Consider the following 23,358-nt stretch of genomic DNA (forward strand, 5'->3'; position numbering starts at 1 on the left):
AGAAATCACCTGAAGGCTCAGTTTCCACTCTTCATTTACATCCAGTAGATAATTCATGATAAATAAAAGGTGAAAAAAAATTAACATTGAGCCTCAACTAAAATACACACAGGATGTGGATTCCTTGGATTCGTTACAAAGTTCAGCTATATTTGAGTGTAGGTGTCATTGTTTTGATTTTTGAAGTTTAATCATATTAAATAGCCAATATATTTTTGAGAATCCTGCGTGGCTGTAATTATAGCTTCTTAAAAAACAAAGTTGGTGGTACATTTTATCAAACTGTGGTGTGCATGTGTGCTCAATATAAATTTTTAAAAGTTACATTTAGAAAATGGAAATTATGAAATATAAACTCTTGCTGAAAAATACTTGGTTCTCCTCCCAGATGGATAGACCTAACAAAGTGGAGAAGTAAATCCTATTTTTGTGATTGATTACTGGTTTTAAGAAAACAATAGAAAATCTATAAATAAGAGGAGAACGAGGGCAAAGAAGGAATTAATATTTGCATCCCTATATGGTGAGGCAGTAAGTAATGAGACAGCTAGCCAGCCTTTGAAAACCTACTATGCATTTATAGTTTCCAAAAGAGATTGGAAAGTGGCTGAAGAGCATAGTATATTGTCTGCAACAACTTATGAAAATTGCTGGCAGCAGTTCAGATCCGGTTTAGTGTGGGAATGAATAGCATTAAGGGTGTGGGCGATGGAGGAGGCAGTTGAGAGTTACTAATGTTTGCTTAAGGTTGATTATAAGCTGAGTCGCAGGTTATTCAGCATTTTTCTCATTTAGAAGCTCTAGGGATTCTGATGACTAACTTACCAATCACTGACTTGGCAACAAAAAGGTACAAATGTCTCATAACAAGCAGCACTTTGAACAATTACTAATGTTTTTAAAGACGCCAGGCATTGGTTTAATTCTGTCTTCTTCTTTCCTGAGTTTGCCCCACAGTTTATGAACTATGCATAAAAATAATAATGAGCCAACTATGTTTTATTTTATTTTGACTAGGGTTCTGTTTTAAGTTTAAAACTGTTCTGTCAAGAGAGACACAACCTCTTTCCCCTCAGCTGACCATTTTCAGCTCTGAAATTTGATCTGGTCATTGGAACAGAATTAAAAACAAACCAGAATGTTGTGTGGTTTTTCATGAATCAGATTTCAGTGTGCCATCATCAGAATTCAGAGCAGGTCCAGCATGTGTACCTATAAACAAGAGTATTAATCAGTATGATGTTATGGTTCATTGCTCAAATGCTCTCAGGACTAGGAATGAAGCCTGATAAGGCCATAAGCTATCTGTAACAAAGTACAAATAACGCCCCAACCAATCTGTTGGAAAGATTAGGCCCATCCAACAAGAACCAAAGGAAAAACGATCAAGAAGCTTTTGTTTGCTGTATTCTGAACAAAGTTGAAGTACTTTTATCCTTCATTTGTAAATGATAAAAAATGGATTTGTATTTGGTCTCTTGTCAAGGGTATTGCAATTAACTAAAAAAAGATAAATATTTGCAAGAAAATGGGGTCTGATCTTCCTGTTTTGTTTTTGCTGTGATCTGAAATCCTTTTCACCAGTAAGAACTTCTCTGTGACCCGCAATCCATGGAGATTTTTGCAAACTGAAATTATTAATTTCCAGCTCAGCTGCTATCCCAGAGGAAAGGGTGAGAAGAGAACCTTCTTCATTAATAAGATATTCCTCAGACTCTTCTCCAGACTGTGGAGTCCTTGGTGCTCTTCAAGCTCAGTTATTTGTTTGCAGACATTTCATTATCCAACTAGATAACATCATCAGTGCTATCTTCAAGCTTCTGAGAATTCCACTTTCCCATTGGAACAATAGTGCTACAATGCCTCCAAATATTTGTTGCTATTTGGGGGGGGGGAGGGGGGCAGGTTTTGCTGCTTCCCAGCATTTTTATGTGTTCTTCTTTTATTGCCATGAGAAACAAATGAGAAAGAAAAATGAATCTGAGACCAGATATCTGATTCTTTTTTTATTATTATTCCCCTTTGGATGGTTGGCTGGAACACAAACCAAATCAAGGGGTGCATGGAGTGCAAGAAGATTGAAAATGACAATCACATGCTTTATCACTGAATTACTTCCAGCTCTATATCCCATCAGTACATTGTAACTTGATTCATTGAGAGGCAAATGAAGAAAATTATAGGAAATAGTTATGTATATTTATATTCAGCCTACTGTTACCTGTATTGAAAATTACTGATAATGTTCATCAACTTGTCAGACAAGATTTATATAATTTAAACAACTGGTTTAAGATAAACATTATTCTTCTGAAAGACATCTATATTATGCTACACTAAATAAATAACATACTAAATAAATGTACGAGCTATACATCTAAAAAACAGAAACACTGGGCATAGCTCAAAAAAGTTTTAACTATGCAGAGTACTTACTCCGTTTGCACTAATTCTGACCAAAACAATATTTTGAGTGTTTTTAACTTTGTTTTATTTTAGTGACATGGACAAGTAAATGTCCACATTATTCAATTAGCAGAATAAATATTTATAATTTGACTAATTTTAGTCATTTCTAATTACTAAATATTTGCAGTTGTCAGTTAATTTTAATATAACATTTTTCTGTCTGGTTTTGTAGATTATCCTGATAAGAAAATAATGATCCAGGATGAGATGCAAGTTCCTGGTTCCAATATGAAATCTATGAGATTAATACAACTAGAAGTTGTACTCGTTTACTTATTACAATTAATTTATTGTTTATTTTAGTTTATATAGCCATCCATATTAGTTCTGTGACTCTGAGCACCAAACCATGTTAAAACCAAAGACAAACAATCCCGCTCCCACAATAACAGAAACTTATCAAAACATTAAAACTAATTAAAAATACTATTTTAAACCCCGAAAAACATAATTTTCACGGCAGTAGCACAAATTTCTCTATAGCACTACAAGCACCCTGCAAGCTCAATATCATCATTACTGGATCATCCCCAGACCAGACGCCAAAGCAGTCTCTTCTGGCTGTTTGGCAAGGCCAACAGGGTTGGGGCCAACTTATTCTCAGGGGCAATGATGCTCCAGAGACCAGGTGCTGCAGCAGAAAAGACTTCCCTTTGTGGACATCAACATGCCCTTTCTGCTGCTCTTGATGAGATAGGTGACTGGGGAGGCAGTTTCTCAAATAACTGGCCCCTTGCCATTTAGGGCTTTATACTGTAGATCATTACTAGCCCATTAAATTGAACCCAATCAATGTTGCTTGCAGAGCAAGGATGGAATGTGCATTGATCTAGGGGTGCACATAACTGCCCGCACCACTGCATTTTGTACTAGCTAGAGAGATAGACAACTCACATTGGGGAGGGGAACTCCCAGAATGTTATCCAGGACAGGTACTATCCTTGGCTTCAAATATATAAAAGCAGTAACATACTGATCGTATTTTAAAAATGAGCTATCATATAACATGGGTGCATTAAGTCCGATAGGTTTTAATACCACTATCCCCATTGTTTTTACGTCTGAAGAACAGAGGATCCTCATGAGCTAAAGCAGGAAGACAGAAGTGTCCCATGGGCAAGAAATGGAATTGAAATCAAAGAAAGGATGGACAGAGAGGAGAAAAAAAGGGTCATTGGCCAATAAAAATGTCTTTGGCTACACTTAATGTTAGAAGAGTTCAGTAGTCAAGAGAACCTCAGCTTCTCTCAGCCATCCAATGAGAGGAAGATTTTTCTGCAGTTTCTTCCCCAAAGTTGCCCTCTTTTCTCCAGATTCAGAGAACGGAATCCCACAAAACCTGTGGCTCATTGAAGCCTATTTCTGATATTTTAATCAATAATCACCATGATTTTAAAAAAATGGAAATACTCTATTTTTATTTTTGATCTTTAACTTTATCCTTAATAATGCCAGGTGATCAAAAACCAATAAAATGTGCAATCAAGCTGCCTAGTTCTAGTCTAGCAGTGAAGTTGTTATATAATTGTTTTGCCAAGGAAGCTTCAAACATATTTTTATTTCATAAAAGCCTATAAAGATGCCAGCAACCACAGCAATCTCATATATATGGAAAACCATAGTAGATTAAATGAATTCAAATTTTATATTTATACAATCATGTAGTCCTTTTTTTATTTCAACCACAGTCTCAGGAAGGAAGGAAATTTGTTTGAACTTGGCTTCTATTTTGATAAATCAAAGTGTAGCCTGCTCTTTGCCATGCTGCCTTATCACAGATGTTGGATTTGCAATTGTGAATGGTAATGCAAACTTCATTATTTTAAAAAAGGCTGAATTGTATGTTCTAATATTTAAGTATCTAATTATAAAAGGCATTATTAATAGCAGTTATGTGATGGATACTGTGGAAACAGATCACTATGCTAATTATAGACTTTTGATTTATAAATATATAATTAGGAAATCCAGTACTAATTGTGGAATGGATGCTGTGAAAACATATCACTATATTAATTAGGCTGCAACAGCATTAAAATATAACTGCAATAGGTTACTAACACAAAGCAACAGTTCAGTGCTACTACTGACACTAGCCACTATTAATATATAGGATTACTCAGATGAACCATTATGTAACCTTGTTGTGCTATGAATAAGTAAACATGGGTCACTCCCAAAGGCATCAACATAACAACACATCAAAATATCTGCTATTCTTTTCAGGTTACAATGTTACATCACATGGGCTCGATTTGAAAGGCTCTCCCGTGAAATGCCATTCCTAATTCATACGATGTGTATTACTATCCTAATATAAATATATAAAACAATATACAGAAGGGCAAGACTTTTGAGGGATCTAAGATCAATAATTATTTCAAAAATACAGGTAGTCCTCATTCAGCAACCACAATTGGGACCAGCAATTCAGTCATTAATTGAAGCAGTCACTAAATGAAACCAGAACTGTCCTTATGATCTTACTTCAGCTTTCTTTTGCTTTATAGACTTGTAAAGGTAGTAAATGTGAGGATGGATCACAATGCTACTGCGGGGGCGGGTTTCAAAACCCGTTGCTACCGGTTCGCTCATGCGCGTGCGCTCACGTGCAACACTTCTGTGCATGCGCAGAAGCGTCTGGGCGGGTGGGCGGATCTAGGGTGAACCAGTAGCAACCCACTGTGCTGTGACATTACTGTCACGATGAAGATTTCTATATTATGCTGATCTATAGTCAGAACCATTTCCCTTTTAAATGTACACTCCAGATATTTTTTGAAATTATAATTGATATAGGACTAAACATCCTTGCATTGTAGGAAAAATTCAATAACTACTTACTGGTCTTTTTTTTTTCAAATTAGAACAGAAATGAAAATGTATGGAAATGCTAAAGCTAATTAACAGTTTGGGACAGGTAAAATAATTACCTTTTTCTCTCAATTTCCTATTTTATATAACCAACTGTTTTCTTAGTACAGAAAAGAATTTCATTTTTATGAGAGGACCCACACTGAACTTTATCTTTTTTCCTCTTCAGTTAATGTTTAGGATCATCTGGTTTGTATTTAGCATTCTTATGAGTCATTTTACTTTTATAGGAATACTGGGCTATAGAAAATTGCTTCTAATAATTTAACTTTTAAAATCAACCACTGAATCATGGATTACCTAAGGAAACTACAGTTGGAGGGGAAAATAGACCCCTGATGTTACATACTGTTGCCTTGTGAAATGAAGATAACAGTGCAGACGTTTTTAATCCATGTATAATCACATTTTCCATCTTCTATTGCCTTCCTCAACCTGGTACCCTCCAGATGTGTTGACTAGAATGCTGGGATTAGGGAAACTGAATGGATTCATCTCAAGAATACCAGGTTGAGGTTCACATCATTTTTCCAAATTAATTCTTATATTTCAGACTAGAAAGATGAGTTATAAAATACCGTGCTTTCCCTTCCTGCTGTCATATAATTTGGACAAAACAAAATTGTTATATTTGTCTATCTTCTTAGGTACTTTTCTACATGCATTTTCTGACAGTGAAATCATTTTTTAAAAATAAAACATAATACCCATTCATAGGAAATAAACTATTCCTAGATGGGGACTTAAACAGTTTTTAATGGTCACATGTGATTTATATATAAAAAATGCACTGAGTAACCCATAAAATTCCCACAGTGTCCTAGAGTACAAATTTATTTCAAAGTACAACTTTCAAGTAGACAGCTAGAGAGTGTGACTCATGATTGAATCACCATTTGAGGCAAAATTGGCTGGTTCCACTTTGAAAAGGAAGCATTTTCAGGGCAACTGGTGCCAATGACATGGAAGCATTTTGGAAAGTTGACCCTAAGTTGCCTCTGTGGAAGGTGAAATATATTTTAAATTGTGTTTTAACTATTGAACTAATTAATTTTAAATCATACATGGAGCAATTTGTTTCAGACAAATGCAGGAGATGTGCTGGGAATCAGGCGGGAGCTAAAAAGCCTTTTGCCTGTGTCTTGGACCTTCCGGAGCAAAATGGGCTTGGTTATACAGCAAAGAAATTCACAGAAGGTAGTAAGAACTGCTTTAGAGGCCAAGACAATCAACTGCTCACCCTTATTCTACAATATAATTTCTCAGGCTGGTGCTATCCAGATGTCAGCCAATGTAGCTTGCTGGAGAGAAACATAGAAAACTGATAGCAGAAAAAGACTCAGTGGTCCATCCACTGTGTCCTTTGAGTTTTTTCTTTTTAATTAATTAATTTACTATTTTAAATAATATTTTTATTTTTATTTATTTATTAAATTTTGGTCAGATGAAAGACATATCTTTATCCAAAGCATGTTTAAACTCAGTTAAAGTCATCTTTGTTGCTATGCTTCTTTTAAAAAAAAGAATTTGTAGTGACAACTGTGGAGAGAATCACTGCTTTTATGGACATGCTGACAGTGAGGATACTGTGACCTACCACTATTCCAGCTTCCTCATTCACTCTACATTCCCAAAAGCAAAATCCAATTGATTCATTTGCCTACTGCTTACATTTCTAGGATTTTCTTTTAATGGTATATTCCAGCAGCAGCTGCTTTGACCAGTTGGGCCCTGAAGCACATCATCACTGTTAATCAATGATGTTGCGTCATCTGGCTTCAGTGTATACAAACTGAATCAATCAATCTAAAGGGTTAGACCATACAACCCACTGTGCACTGCTACCTTTTAATCCATTTAGTTACTGCATTTAATAATATTTATTAGGGCTGCAATGCTTCACCTTAGAAGGGAAAATATTGCATTGCCACTCAGGGAGAGCCCTTATATAGCACCTGTCAGCAACTCTTTAAAATAGCTGGCACTTTTCCAAGGATCATGCAGTTGCCCTCCTTGCTGCACCCAGAAATGTTTGGTTTAATAGCTAAACATATTAAATTGCCGACAGGTGATACATACATCCATATGCACTCATTCCATTGCAGAGAATGCCATCCATCTGCAGGATGCCATCCATCAGCTCAACAGAAGTATTATGTGTTTGGCTTGAAACAAGAAAACTGCAGACCTGCTATCAGAATGTACATATTCCTTTCTTCCCTCCTCATCCTCCTTTCCTTTTGCATTGTATCTGTAAACTTCTATATCTCTGGATACAACAACAATAGTTGAAATTCTGTGGGTGGTTATTCTATTGTTTTATGCTGCTTCATCTAGGTTGAAGCAGCTAGGTTGAAGGTTGAAGACCCAGCTTGTGTGGTACTGTAAGAAAGCTAGCCAGGATTAGGTGGCTATCTTAATTAGCATTAGATGCAAGACCACAGGAAAGACCACTACTTTAGATTAGATTGGGAAATCAAAGAAATTGAAGGCAGCAGTGCCAGTCCACTTCCTGGCCATGTCTGTGAAATGCATCTTGAGGGAGACTATTACCTCCTCTTTGGTAGTACTGAGCATGAACCTTAACCTTAACCTGAAAAGACGGGAGTTATGGGAAACTGTCTGCAGGTCATCCTGCCCCACTACCTTCCATTCCAAAAACCCATCACTCCCACCCAGATGCCATTTCCCCCTTGCACCCACCACTTCCCTTTCTCCTCTCCAATGCAGCCCTCCCTTGTCCCTTTTGGTCTCATCCCGTTTTGGGATGCCTTTCCCCAGTAGTGCCCCAGCCTTCCAGAACACAGAGGTACCCTGCCTTGCAGGGCAATCTCAATGATCTCCAACCACCAAGGAAATGGAGGTCATCCAGTTCTAATCCGTCTCTTTTCTATATGAATTTCCCTCCCCTTCGAGGGTTGGTGTCGCGATGTATTGTCTTCCTTTGTGATTTAGCCAGGCTTCCACAGAGAAGGGAAAGACGCCTTCCGAGCGTGTTTGGCTCTAGCAGTATTTTTTGTTGTTGTTGTTTAACAGTACACGGTCCCGATAATACTGGCTGCAATCTTAGCTCCGAAATGAGAGACACGACCGCAGCTCAGTTCGCCTCCAGGACTCTCGCCATTCCAGCTAGCCTAGACTGGCGACTAGGGGCCAGCAGAGAGACACCTAAGCGCCGCTTCCTTCCCGCTCTTCCATCGGGTGGAGATTTGGATGCGAAACGCCGGCGTGACAAAAAAGGCCACCAAATTGGCCGGTTCCATTGCTTAGATGTTTAGTTTCCGCCGAGGCCGGCGCGAACGGGAGAGACCTCTGGCCACGCAGCAGTGCAAAAGAGGCGCAACCTCCCAACTCTCACATGGCAAAAAGGTCCAAAATGCATGCCTTGTCCTCCCCTGTCAAAGCCGGCTGTGCAAACTCTTGCTCCTGACTTGCCCAGGCAGACCGGGATAGGACCAAAAACATCCAAAACTTCGCAGGGACAACCAGCCCTTTCAAACAGCCCCCACCCCCCATTTGCTAGAGACCGAGTTCCCCAAGTGTGGACCCAGAGTTTCAGAACCCTGGTTAGAAAACTGCTTCAAGAGAGGCTTCCGGTCTGGCTTCCTTCACCGCCAGACGGTCCTCTGAGACCGCCAGCCCCGTCGCCCGTAAAGAGCCACCTTTACATCTGAAAGGCGGCTCGAAAAACTCCATTTCCTAAAGGAAATGTGAGATAGAACTGGCGAGGGCAGGTAGAGCCCTCTGCGAAGTCCCCATGGTTCTTTTTCTACTCTTGGGGACGAAGCAGGTTGTGGCTCCCTATTTCCGCTCGCCGCTGCTCCGGGCGAACTCTGCCTTTTTGCAGAGCTAGGCGTTGGGACCAGACCAATCAACAAAATTAACAGATCATCTGAATAAGCAGGATGAAATCCGGATCGGGGATCCTAAACTGCAAGTATTCTAACCCCAAGACTGATTTTAAAATTAAAGAAGAGTGAAAGGAGGAAAAAGGAGAGTTTAAAATGGCGACTGGCCGAGGCTTGAGAAAAGCTGAAAGCGAAAGTCCTTCCGTTTGAATAGTTTATAACGTTACAAAGTTACAAAGTATCTAGCAAAAGTGCTGGTTAGAAGTGAAGAGAAAAAACTCTTATTTCATGTTTCTTCCTTCTTAGAGACTTGTTATTGATATTGTTTGGAGAGAAGTCTTTCTCTTTAAAAGGAAAAAGAAAAAAAAATCTGTTGTGTGGCAGGATGGCGCTAAAACTGACAAAGCCAGATAACCAAGCCATGGGGGGGGGCCTCTCCCATTTATAAATCGTATGAACAAGTTGAGAGTTTGCAGATGCAGAAGAATGGCTTCATAGACCTAAAGAAATTTCTACTGCAGGAGATGGCTAGACATGATAAGATTGTGAATCTGAAACTTGAAAATTTTAGACAGGAAATTAAAGAGTTGGTTCAACAAAAGTATGATATTCTGAAGCAACATATGAAAAGTTTTATAGAACTAATTCTGAAGATGGATGAAATTATAAATTTAAAAATAGACTCTAAGGAAGTTGATGATAAGATTTATAATTTGGATAATAAAATACAAAGAATTGAAAATGATTTAATAAGGATTCAAGAAAAAAGCTCAGAAGTAGAGTTTAAAAAAATAAAGGAAGCTGATTATAAGACTTACAATGTAGATAATATAAAACAAAGGATTGAAAATGAAGCCACAATAATGCAATTCAGACTCATGGAATTTGCAGTTAGAAATAGGGGAATACAGGAAGATAAAAGACAAGATTTGAGAAAGATGTCTGCTGAAGTTCTGGCTGGGATTTTAAAGGTTAGCCCTGAAGATGTATCCTGCAAGATTGATAAGGCCTACAGAGTTAATTCTTGGGTGGCAAAGCAAAGGCAGCTGCCTAGAGATGTGGTGATTTACTTTACTGATAAAGAAATAAGAAATGATATTGTGCAAAAGGGAAGGAAGATCTGGATATTTAAAGAACTACCGCCCAAGATGTTAAAAGATAGAAAGGATTTTGGATTTTTGGTGACTGAACTAAAGAAACAAAACATCCCATTCAGGTGGGATGTCCCAGTTGGTATAATATTGAGATATCAAGGAGAACGATATCAACTAAATACTGTTGAAAAAGTGGAAGAATTTTACTATAAGGTTTTTAAAATGGGTTTAACATCTCCACGTATAATACACGAGGGGAATAAAGAAAAGCAAAATCAACAAGAGATTGAAATTCAGGCTAAGCAGATGGAGGTGGAGATAACGGAAAAACAACAAGTTACAGAGGCTTTTGTGGATGAGCCGCTTCTGGATTCTCCTTCAGAGGCTACAGTTGGATTACTTACAAATACAAGAGAGGCGGCTTTGGATTCTAATGTGATGATTTATCAAGCTACAGACCAGCATGGAAACCAAACAGTTGATATACAACTCATAGAAAGGAAACCAGGATGGAGATTTAAGCCACAAAAAGTTAAGAAAAGAAGAAGCAGGTCCTACAAAAATAAAAATTTTTAGACCAAACAACAGTGTAATGCCAGTTACTTAAGAGCTGATTGAATATTTAGAAATTTAGTTGAGGCAAAGTATTGGTGTATATTATCTTGAGGAGAGTGACAGATCTCTGCAGTGCTGTACTCTTGGGATGTGAAGATGGCCATAAATTGAGCGGATTGGAATTTTCTATTTTGGATTCTTTGACAAATGGATTACGTTTATGCTGAGCTATAAGGCAAGAGAACTATGGGATTGGGGCATGCAGAAGATCTGGCTGTTACCCCAACATGGTGGTTGGAATTAATAATCTAGATGGAAGACATTATAGACAACACTATATGGAATATAAATATAAAGTCACTCGGGTGGTTTTTTTATATATGAAAACATTTACTATTGATGGGGGTAGTTGGTAATTGAAGATACCGAACATACTGTTGGAATTAGGATGTGACGTTACCCTAACATGGGTAATGGAATTAACAATCCAGTTGAGAGACATTACAGAAGATATCATATGGATTACAAATTTAAAGTTAATTAAGGATTTTATATATATATGTAAATAAATTCTTTTTTAGTGGAATGGGCAGAAGAATAAAGATATTGAAAATATTATGTATGTAGACCTGTAGGAAAGTGGGTGGAGACAGGTTAGTTTACTGATTGTTTAGTTTAGGAGAAGGGATGTTATGTTATATCAATATACGTAAAAGATTCGAATTAAGAAATATATGTATGGGGGAGGAGGAAATGGATAGATTATGAGTTGAAATTGCTAAATTAGGATTTATTATATAGTTTTACAGCTGAAAGTTGCTTTGAATGTTGTTTTGAAATGTATAGTATAAGGGGGATATAATGATATTGTTAGAAGGATAGATTATGAGTTGAATAGATGAAATTGCTAAATTAGAATTTATTATATAATCTTACAGTTGAATGTTGTTTTTGAAATGTATAGTATAAGGGGGATATAATAATATTGTTAGAAAGAAAGGGTTAGTATATGGGGGGGTGGAACAAAAGGATGGTAAAGTATTATATAATCTGTTATTAACTTGGGTTTTATTTTGGAGAAGCCACAGGGGGAGGGGAGGGGGAGTGGGGGTTAGGGAAGAGGGGGGGGGAAAGGGGGAAAAATTTGTATTTGAAAAACTTTTTCAATAAAAAAAAAAGAAAACTGCTTCAAGTATTAATGTTTGAAACAATTCCAATTTCATTTTTAAAAGGAAACTGTTTAAAGAAAACATTTTTTTTAATGGATATTTTCTTGCACTGAGCATGGCAATGTTTATGTATATTGCATTTGCATATTTTTGTATGTAGATCTGTCCATTTATATCATCTAGCAATAGCTATAATCTCAATAAACTTTCAAAAAAATAAAAGCTGTTCTGAAGCTTTTCTGAAGAATATGTCTACTAACATATTCTAAACATTTTCTTGGTGGATATATGGGGCTAATAGGAGCTCTTTTAGAAAGTATTCGGATTTATTAGCGATGGCCGGATGCGATCACAAAGCAACCTAAGGAAGAAAATGAACGGATTTCCCACTGAGTCATATTTGGATATGATCCAATTACCATTTGAATAAGCAGACTGCTTCATTAAGAAACACTGACTCCAAGCAAACAGGACAAAGAGAAAGACAGAAGGGCCCTTTGCAATGAAGATGCAAGGTCCACTCTGTTAGAAACCCAGCAAATAATACCAAATAATAGCATTGTTTATCTTATATAATAGCTAGCATCACAGATGTTTCCACATTCACTAATCACTGTGATTCTGGGCAGAATTCATAAAAATATTACTGCTGAAAAAGGATACAAGTAGAAAACAACCCATTTTTTTAGAAGTTGAAATTCATAATGCAGAGCTAGTTATTAAATCAAGTTGCAGAACTAAAACAATATAGAGATAAATAACGCAATGTGCTACAAGGTAGCTGCTATGCTCACGATGCCTTAAAATAGATTATAGTTAGAAAAAACTGACACGCTGCGCTGTACTTCTTAAAAATAGTGATCACTTGTGAAGACAATGCCTATTGACCATCAATATTAAGAAAAATGGTTGAAATTTTATGAAGAATGCAAGAATTTAACTCCTTTTCTTTGTCCTAGTTTTTCAAGTTAAAATATTTTAAAATTATTTTAAATGTACTTTATTTCTAAATTGGCACCTGCAATATGAAGTGAAATCATGTAATAAAATGATGGCTGCTGCCTAAAAATTATAAAGCAGCTGATAAGAGGCATAAGATCATGGATAAAGTAGCTATTAGTCAGACTAGCTGCAAGTCTCAATAGAGACGTATCATCAGATAGTATGCTAGAAGAAGCCAATAGAGCCGTCACAACAATCCCTTTTACCACCATAACTCAAACCAATGAACTGGCATAAAATACAGATACTGTTGCCTTGAAGATGCTTGGCTGTACAATCAAGAACAGCAGTACATCACCAATCTAAGCATAGCCTGCATTGACTATAGGAAGGGCTACAATTGGACTCCACACACATGGATCTGTATATACCTGGCATTATACAAAGTCAACCAGACATTTAAGAACCTTCCGCAAAAACTCAATGAGGCTGTGGAAGAAAAAATTAAGTCAGCGCAAGACAACTCACACAAGTGGCCATTAGGTTTGGCATATACCAAGGTGATACACTCTCCTGCTGCTGTTCTGCATAGGCTTGAACCCACTCAGCCAGATACAGCTCAAGAGTGGAACTACTGTCAACCATCTCCTATATGTGGAATACATTAAGCTGTATACTAAGAATGAATGAGACACTGACTTGCTAATTCACCTGGCAGGGATCTATAGTGAGGACATTAGGATATCATTTGGATTGGAGACGTTTGGCAGGATGGTAGACAAGAGAGAGAAAATAGTTCAGACTGATGGAGTGGAACCACCAGTAGACCACACAGCAGACATACAGACCAACTACAAGTACCTAGATAACCCACAGACACATGGGAACCACAAGGAGGAGGTAAGGAAAACAGCAACATCCAAGTAGTACCAAAGGATAAGATAGGTCCTGAAGAATGAGCTCAACTGGAATAACAAGATCCATGCCATTAACATGTATGCCCTGCCAGTCACTGTGCCAATATAGTGAGTTAGCCAAAGGTGGACAGGGAAGCTGTTGATGTGAAGAACCAGAAGCTCCACACAATGTACAGTGATTTCCACTGGGGTGGTATAGTCTAGTGCAGAGGTCTTCAAACTTGGCAGCTTTAAGACTTGTGGACTTCAACTCCCAGAATTCTCCAGCCAGCATATCTTATATAAACTGGCTGGAGAATTCTGGGAGTTGAAGTCCACAAGTCTTAAAGCTGCCAAGTTTGAAGACCTCTGGTCTAGTGAGTATCAAAGCCATTGTCCTGGATGAAATCCAGAACATCCAGGAGTATAACAGTAAAATGGCATCCAAAGATAACCTGCTGAAAGAATGCCTGAAACAACAACAGACATGGGAGAAAAATCAAACAAAGAAAATACCTTTGCAAGACAAGACCCTAAACGGGATATACCATCAACAAATAGCTTTTGTGCCAGACAGACCCAAAACTGAGGAACACATATACCACACAGAGATGAGAAGGAAGTTTTTTTTTTTAATGTAATGATTTATATGCTTCCTTACAAATTTGTAATGAAGTCTTGTATTTTTAAAAAATGCGGTTTGGAAAAAAGAAGTCAAAGTGCTGTTTGTTTTTGCAGTATATTCTGGGGTTTTCTTAAAGAAATATCATTTAATACTATCAAAATATGCCTTAAAGCATGTGTCATACTGGCTGAGAATGATGGGAACTATAGACTAGTATATATAGAAAATGCCAAATTTGGGGAAAGCTGCCTTATGTCTTGATTGGGAGTATCATTTGTTAGACATTGCCTGTGTCATAACAAAGTTTAGAAGTGCCTTTTTTTTGAAGGAAATGTTCCTGTTATACTAAGGAAACTCTCACCTTTTTTACTTGCATTAGAGAATAGGATTTGTATTAATAAAAATGGCTTGAAATGTATATTTAATCATGACTTCTTTAATTTCAGGTTTTGAGTTTCATTATTAATAGGCCAATTAATGAAACAGGTTCACTTATCCTTTTCCCAGTTTTCTGGGGTAATGAGCCTTAAACATTACTATCCAGGGAAATTTGTACATCCAAAACATATTTGGGATCTTCAAGTTACTTGATATAAAAATAAAATAGCTGTAAAATGTTTTTAAATTATAGGCAATAATTGCTTTAACTTTACAAAAGCTTTCAATAACAATTGCTTTTGAAAAATATTTAGCCCTCAAATAGAACATATTAATACCCTGTATTTCTAAGATGATAAGCCCAAACCTATCTATTTACATTTGTTATGAATACATATATTCATAAATAAATTTATGAATATATTTATTACTGTTTAGATTAGCTGCTATTAATCAATCCTGAATCAATATTGCTCACTTTCTTATATATAGCATAACCATATAGCTAACAGTTTAAACTTTTAGTTTAATCAAGTATATGGCTGTCTCACATACTTGATAGAGTGAAGCAATTTCAGACCAAATGCAGGCTGCTGTTGCTACAATGCCTGAGAATCTATCTTATTTCCTTGAGTTTAACAGATTAATACAGTGCCATACAGTGCCATCTACTGGATATAACAGGTTATAAAGATTTTATTTAATTTTCTAACTATAAAACTTGTTCTTGCAAACTTCCAGATCCTCATTTCATTTTTTAGAGAAAGAAGTCAATCACTTTGAACTTCCTTCTGGATGCCAATAAAAATTCAGATTAGTATCAGTTAAGTCCTGGGTAACAATTGGCAGGAAACTAAATGGAGACCCCCAAGTGCTGCTGAATTATTAACTGAAGCGTCATCGGAAGTTAATCACATTTCATTATTGGAGTCCATTTGAACTAGTGACCTAAAGGAGAAAAATTAAATTCCCTTCAAGCAACTTTTGCTCTGCATATTTTGGTTTCAAAATGTAAGAACGTGAAGAAATAGGAAGAGAAACATTTAAAATCCTCTTCCCATTAATCCAAGGGAAATCCTCTTTAAAGTCCACTTCCCATTAAAGCCATGGATGCATTTATTTCAACTGTAAAAATGTTATGAAAGTATCAGTTGAGCCATGCTTTGTGCCATACTAACAACATAAATAGTAACAACAGAAGCATTTAAGTGGTTTGTGTTTATCACAATAATTGACAAGGCCCAAAATTCCAGTTAGTCTTCCGATATTCTGTTCTATTTTGATATAATAGAAGAGTACCCCTTTAAGAATCTGCTAAAATGAAGGTCAAATGAAAGGAATTTATATTTAATTTTTCAAATAAATTCTCAATCCTTAATAATAAGGAACATAAATTTGCAACAAATAGCAAAATTAGTGATTTTGAAACATCCTCCAATTACCATAAAACTGACAGTTAGAAAGGAACAATTTGGAGATACTGATGACCTTTTCAACTATTCTCCTCAAATAACTCCGAACAACTCAAATGTTCTGACAAGTGAATAATAAGCAATTCATTTAATGAGGCTGACTATATAGCTTTTATTGGAATTCCCTTTGTTATTGTCTTTCTTTCTTTTTCTGGTACCTCTCTTTCCAATAAACTGGCTTTGTTGATTTACTAAGATAATTTCTCATTAAAAACTTTTCTAACTTTTTTTCAGAGCTGGAGCAAGTTTTATTTATTTTAATATATAAATTAACAAATTAATTTAATTTTAACAAATTAAAACTTGTTTAATAATAAACAAGTTTATATTTCTGTCTGTCTACCAAAAGGAACCCTGGGATGACGCATAAACTTTGTTAAGGTCTATATTCCTATACTTTGGGCAGGAAATTAAAAAGGCCTTCCTTTTTATTTTTTGCATAGGGATGGACTAAATTGAGAAGAGATCAGTAAAAATGAGCCAAATCTTCCCAGCTGGACAGACTAAAGTGCATCAAGAAATTCAGCCTGACTGACAGAAATCTATGATAAATATATTTTATTGGGGAATCCTTGAAATATTAAAATTGCTGTCTGCTCTGTAAACCTATTAGTCATACAAGTTTACTACAATTCATTTGGTGAGAAATAAACTCAAAGATGAACTTCTTATCCAACTGCAATCATAAAAGTATGCAACCTAACAACGTTCTCAGGACATGTACAGAATTAAAACAAAGTTGTGATGCATTATTGTAACAGTAGCTAGAATCCTTGGCTGATCCCCAAATGTTAAATAAATTACACAGACCAAAAGAAGTTGAATTAAAAGTAATACATCCTATTTTATAAGAAACTAACAGATAGCAATTCTGACAAACTACTGGTAGAAACTCTGCTGTATTCTTTAGCATCTGCCATTTCACTTCATTGATGGGAAGTTGTGAGAAAAGGTTGTGTTGCTATTATTTGTGAAATGGAAGCTAGAATGAATCAGTGCACTTTACACAATGTACCATCATTTGGGGGGGTTTTTTTACTTCCAAAAGGAGTCCTTCAGGATGAAATTCATTGCCAAATGTTGGTTGCTGAAGTTCTGATTGTTGCTATGAGTATTGTGCATCACTGGGCCAAGAAATGTAAAGACAGTTAATTGGGAAGTGCTGATTTGTGAGATCAAGGATGAAGTGATGACAAACCTATAACAGCAACCAACATGTTTCACATCAGAAAGGTTGAACCAATTAAAGACAAGCAGACGAAAGGAAATTGCTTTTAAACTTGGCATTTACAGAAACATGCAGGACACATTATTGTTCTCCAATATTGGAAAGCTTGAGCAAGATGGGTTTCTTGTATGCTGATCAGAGATGAAAGAGTTCAACTTTGCCAGCAATTCTTATCACACTATCAGACTGAAAGTGATGAATTTATTAACAGCATTATGATGAAGACAATATTTGGCATCATTATGAGCAAAACATCAATCCATGGAATATAATTATAAAGTTTCATTTATGAGAAAAAAAAGATCTAGGTTTCATCACAAAAGCTCATGGTTGTAGGTTTTTTTTATATATGTAGATAGTACCATGGATTTCTTTGACTCTGGTATCATTACCAATTCAACACTCTGAACTTTGAAACATTTGGAAGAAAGAAGGAAATTTTGCTGCAACATGACAATGCTAGGTATCACATTTCACAACTACCTATGAGGCCTTTGTGAAGTTGGATCTCACTGTCTTACCACATGCACCATCCAGTCCATATATGGCACCCTACAACTACCTTTCCCAAATTGAAGGAATGTTTTTGTGGACATCTGTTTAGCTCAAATAAAAATGTGGAAAGCAGTGTCAAGATCTGGTTGAAGAGATTATGTGTGGACTTCTTTATTAATGCCTTTCAGAAATTCCTGCATCATTACCAGAAATGTGTAGTGAATGGTGGTGTTTACACAAAGTACGTGCAGGTATCAAAAGAGCTATGTCAATAATTATTTTCTTGTTTCATATTTTAAATCATCTCTACTTAAAGTTATGGAAGTGGAGGCATTTTTTTTCAACTCTATCTCCTATATATTTTTAAATAAGAAATGGAGCTTGCTACTGACTGCTCATTTTTAATTGCATCCCTCAAAATGCCACTCTTGCCCCAGTGTGGCCCAGAGACAAAGAATACTCTTGATTTAAATGGAACTCCTGGTAATTTCTGATTATTTAAATAGAGCAATATTATTTGTTTTGGGATGTAAGAACACTTCCCAGCATGTACCTAAAAGTATTGAAATTATAAGATTGTACATTACAGGTAGTCCTTGACTACCTGTAATGTACACTGTTGTACATTTCAGGTAGTCAAGTGTACACTCCGCACTGTTGTAAGGAGTCCTCTCCTTACAACAGTGCATCTTGTGACCGTTTAAAGTTACAATGGCACTGAAAAAAGTGACTTATGACCGTTTTTCACATTTATAACCATTGCTGCACCCCCGTCATGTGTGTTTTATTGTGGCTGTGCACCGCCCTGAGTCCCTTGGGAGAAGGGCGGTATAAAAATTTAAATAATAAATAAATAAATAAATAAATCAAAATTCAGACACTTGGCAACCGATTCATATTTATGATGATTGCAATACCCCAGGGTTACGAACACTGGGCACCTTTTCTGACCTTCTGACAAGTAAAGTCAATGGGAAGGCCAGATTCACTTAACAACTGTGGCAAGAATGATCATAAAATGGGCAAAATTCACTTAACAAATGTTTCGTTTAGCAACAAAAAATTGAGGATCAATTGTAGTACGAGGTCTACTTGTATTATATTTTGAGTTTTTTAAAGATATTTATTACTGGGGCTTCTTAAAATTTGCATTCCTTGTTTTTATATTTTTTATCTATTGTTTTGTGCTGCCCAGAGTTGCCTCGGTAAGATGGGCAGCTATATAAATTCAATTAATAAAATTTTATTAATTAAATGTCAGAATGTGGAAAATATCCCCATGTAGCCAAAAAGAGTGGAACTATGCCAATCATACTATGTTCAACAGCTTCAGGTCCTCCCTGCTCTATGTTTGGAGGGTTTTTAGAAGAATTTTATAAAACATTCTTTAGTTCTATTTATATCGCTAACTCTAAGTGTAAAACCTATTTCAGAAACTATTGTTTATACAGAAACAGAGCCATTCCATAATGTAATAAAACTCAATTACATTTAACATTATATTTTTTTCAAAATTAGTAGTAAACACACCAATATTATCTAAGTAAATCTGAAATCTCTCCTTTAAAATCTAAACACTTTATACTCCAATATTAAGTTTATTTGTAATTCCAGTTAAATTGGCTAGACTTCACCCCCACCTGTACATTTGTACAGAACTATGATGTTACAAAATAGCCCTGTGCAACTCTGCTCAAAAACACACTACGCTGAATTCTCCAAGGATGTCCCTTCAGGAAAAAATGCATGAGATTGCACTTAGTCTTATCCTTTTGAAAGGAAAAATAAAGATCCAGATGTATCCCATTATTGCTAAGCCAGAACAAAACAGAACTTGAGGACATATACTTATATTTGGCCATACTATATACATTACACAAAACTTCCCCCTGAAAATCAGGGGCATTCCAAAGCTATTTATTTATTATTAACACTTCAATGCCCTAATATGTTGACTTTGGCTTTATTAGTATTAGATATTAAATTAAATATTAACAGATTTTAAAAGATATTTAAGAGTGAGAAATGAGAACAAAATAAGTATATTTCTGCCAGATACATTTGAAATTGTTGCAATAGACTCAAAACTGAAGTATTTAGTTCTGTTGAGAATAATTCAACAATCAGTTGGAACTGAAATCTGAAGTTTCATTGAAATGAATGAGCAAGAATCTTGTAGATCATTAAAGATTTACTAGTGACCAAACTTATAAAGACTGATTCATGATAAAGACTGATTCATGATATTTTACTCTAAAAAACGATTCTTTTTTTAAGACCTTGAAAAGTCAGCTGTTTTTTTTTTTTGCTACACCTGATTAACACATTTGCTTTTCTGTAAAGCTAAAACAACTAAATTTTATAGCATTTGATAGAAATTTGGTTGCCATTGGATGGTAACTGTTTAATTCTAGCAAAATTATAGTCCTGTTTGTACAAAGATATTTGGAACTTTATTAAATGAGCCTGAACATCTGAAACAAGAAAAAAAATTACCCTTAGGACTGATGACATAAACCATTAAGTTCTCCACCCCACCCCACCCTTTATTTTTTAACATTTACCAGAGTCTACCAGGTTAATCCTTTTGGTGCTTTAGACTTATTTTTTCCTTTGACACGTTTTGTCTTTAGCTTTTTTCTCTGCCTGGGATTCATCCATACTGGATATTGTCCATGTTGATCTAGAAGAGTTTTCTGATTTCTTTTAACATCCATGTCCATCTTACTTCCATCTAGGGAAAAAAACACATAAAGAAATAAATGCTATTATCACCTGAAAATAGTAGACTTAAAAGTGAATAAAAAAGAAACTATTGGAATAAACCATAAATTATTCTAAAACTGATAAGAGTGCAGAACTAAGAAATGAGGCACTACGAGCACATGTATGCTTGCACTATGATGGTTTTTAAAAACAGTTTCAAATTTGTTAGTTAGGATAGTCTTTCTTTGGAAAAAAAATATTTATTATTTATTGAGAAACAGCCAAGTGAAAAGATCATTCTGATTATAATTTACAATGTTTCCCTCTTTGCTTTCCACTGTCTATCTTCAAAAGAATAGGTACCAGTCTCACAGGTCATCCTCATAAACTCCTTCCACCTTATTTTCATTAACAGCATTGTTCTTCAACTCTCAGAATTTCCAGTTAGCCAAACTTTTGCTAGGAGATGTTCAATGGATAAATAAGATAGACACATAACATAACCTATTTCTGCACTATCAACTCACAGGAGCAATCTCATCTATATGGTGGTATTAGATGATTTTTTTAAAAGGGAAGATTTACATAGCCAAGGGAAATATGAGAAAAAGCAGCCCCAAAAGAATGAAAACAGCAGTATCAGGTGACGGATATACAATACCATAATTCAAATTTTTCAGAGCCTGTTTGTTGCAAATCTTAGAACAATGTCTCCCAGTCTAAGCAACTTCTAGACCCGTGCACTAACTCCCAGAACTCTCAGCAATATCTATGCTGGATAGAGAATTCTCGGATTAGAGATAACACATCTGCAAATTGCCCAGATTAGGAAATTTTGCTTTGGAGCCATACCTAAGAATAATATGACTCACCATCTGAATCCTTTTTCTCTAAGATTTTCTCAGCAGGAACCACAGTTACTACTTCCTTCACTTCATCCATTACAACATCACTGTTGGCTTTCAGAATGCTCTGCAACCTGGCCAGTTCCTTGGGAGCATTTTTCTTTCTCTTCTCCGCTCTCATTTTTCTTTTCCATTTGCTCCTTAGGCTTTTTGCCATTTCTGTTTGCTTCTATAAATGGAAAAATAATGCGTAACACCAGTATGACAAAACAGAGCAAGTTACTGGGTTTGTGTAAACATGAACTTGTGGCTCCCCAAAAAGCCAACTGCAATGACAGTACCTCCTATTTGTGCATAAAGTATAAAATATATTTCTTCAGAAACACTCCTCAAAAGCAATTTCCATCCTTATTTAAGAGAGATTTGGGCTCATTTTGTAAACAAATTTGAATTGATGGCTCCTTACTTCCAAATAATATTTTCCTGCTTTCCAAAGCTACACAGGATCCTAGAAATGCAAAACTTGTACAAATATTCCTGAACTTCCCCCATAGCAGAGGCAATCTATGGGAAGCCTTCCAATGAGCCACCAATGCTCATTTGTTCTTCTAAACTGTGGGGGTTCTGAGCAGTCTGCTTAAAATTACGAGTCATTACTTAGGCTAAAAAGGTTAAATACGAGGGGTTTCCTGGGTGTCCCACATCCAAGGACTCCTGCTGTCTTATCAAGATGAGCCATGGCCACCAACCTGCTCTTATTCGTCTGGGCCAAGGTGTCAGATCTACTTAGTCCTTGGGCAGGAAATCCCAGGGCTGTGGGTTAGCCTAAAGAGCTGAACCGACATCCCAAACGAAGCAAGCTCTGCCGTGCTGTTGCCGAGATCAGCGGCCGGATTTGTTCAGAAAATGATCAGAAGTTGAAATAAACTCGGGAGCCTTATGGCAGGACCTGGGAACCCTGGCCTCAACAAATGACTGCCCCGAGCCCTTCCTCCGGTACCTGAACACGCGGTGCTGGATAACTCTCAACTCCCCGCTTCCACCGGACGTGACTGTAACAAGCGTCTACCGCGCTTCTTCCGGAATTGAAAGGCTTCGGCTTCCACGTAGGGCAGTGGAGGCAGGGAGGTCGCTTTCGAAAAAGTCGCGTCTTCTCGCGCTGGCCCACAGAGCCCCCTTGCGAGCTCCGCCGGTACTGCTGCGGTCAGGGGATGACCGATTGGAGGGGTTCTCCGGGCTTTTTAGGGCTGTTACAGCGGGCATCTTTTCTGGGAAAAGCCGGGCGAGAGTCCTTCTCCTGGCAGACCTAACGACGATTTAGATACACTTCCTCGAGCAATATTCCCTTAATGCTTTCGCAGCGCCGTGAGGTTGCTCAGTTCACCTCGAGAGTAAAAATAATACTTCCAATCAGAGGCCAGAATGAGTGAGATGCCGAGAAAAGAGGGGGTCCCAAAGTGTTACATCACTCTCCCGTAAATGATGTCTGTTTGAAAAACAATGATGACTATGCTCAACTTCTGGGCAAAGTTCGTAAGTTATGCTAGCATCTTAAGTCTTAGATTCTGATGGTACATTTGGAAAATATATCTATATATCTGCATTTATGGTATTCAATAGTTTATGGTATTTATAGCTCACAGCTATAAATGAATGTGTAAGGTTTTTATAGTACTTATTAATATATATTTTTTAATTTTAGAAGATTTCCATGATGCCCAGTCCTTAACAGCTCACAGAATTAAAGCAAACCTTAAAACAG

General features: G+C 36.5%; 1 protein-coding gene across 5 annotated transcripts; it reads right to left on the reverse strand.

Moving 5' to 3' along the window:
• Positions 1-939: 939 nt before the first annotated feature.
• On the reverse strand, positions 940-22,687 carry LLPH (LLP homolog, long-term synaptic facilitation factor). 5 transcript variants are annotated; one of them, XM_070946999.1, is made up of 4 exons: positions 22,597-22,687; positions 21,624-21,825; positions 20,610-20,779; positions 940-1,212 (listed from the first exon to the last, which is right to left on the reverse strand). In XM_070946999.1, the coding sequence occupies exons 2-3, from the start codon at positions 21,811-21,813 to the stop codon at positions 20,616-20,618; spliced, it is 354 nt and encodes a 117-aa protein (XP_070803100.1). In that variant the 5' UTR covers positions 21,814-21,825; positions 22,597-22,687; the 3' UTR covers positions 940-1,212; positions 20,610-20,615. The 5 variants fall into 5 exon arrangements, with proteins under 5 accessions (XP_070803100.1, XP_070803101.1, XP_070803102.1 ...); XM_070947000.1 differs by lacking the exon at positions 940-1,212 and adding an exon at positions 16,892-17,520; XM_070947001.1 differs by lacking the exon at positions 940-1,212 and adding an exon at positions 20,476-20,519.
• Between the last annotated feature and the right edge of the window lie 671 nt (positions 22,688-23,358).

This window comes from Pituophis catenifer, unplaced genomic scaffold, assembly GCF_029215685.1.
Source record: "Pituophis catenifer annectens isolate HBS135680 unplaced genomic scaffold, rPitCat1.0.hap2 SCAF_7, whole genome shotgun sequence".
NCBI classification, from domain to species: domain Eukaryota; kingdom Metazoa; phylum Chordata; class Lepidosauria; order Squamata; family Colubridae; genus Pituophis; species Pituophis catenifer.

Excerpts from the sequence above, each read along its gene's own strand:
- LLPH (XM_070946999.1), bottom strand. The coding sequence starts at position 21,813 with ATGGCAAAAAGCCTAAGGAGCAAATGGAAAAGAAAAATGAGAGCGGAG. Across the intron at positions 20,780-21,623 it reads AGAGAAAAAGGATTCAGATG|ATGGAAGTAAGATGGACATG; the intron begins GTGAGTCATATT and ends TTTTTTCCCTAG.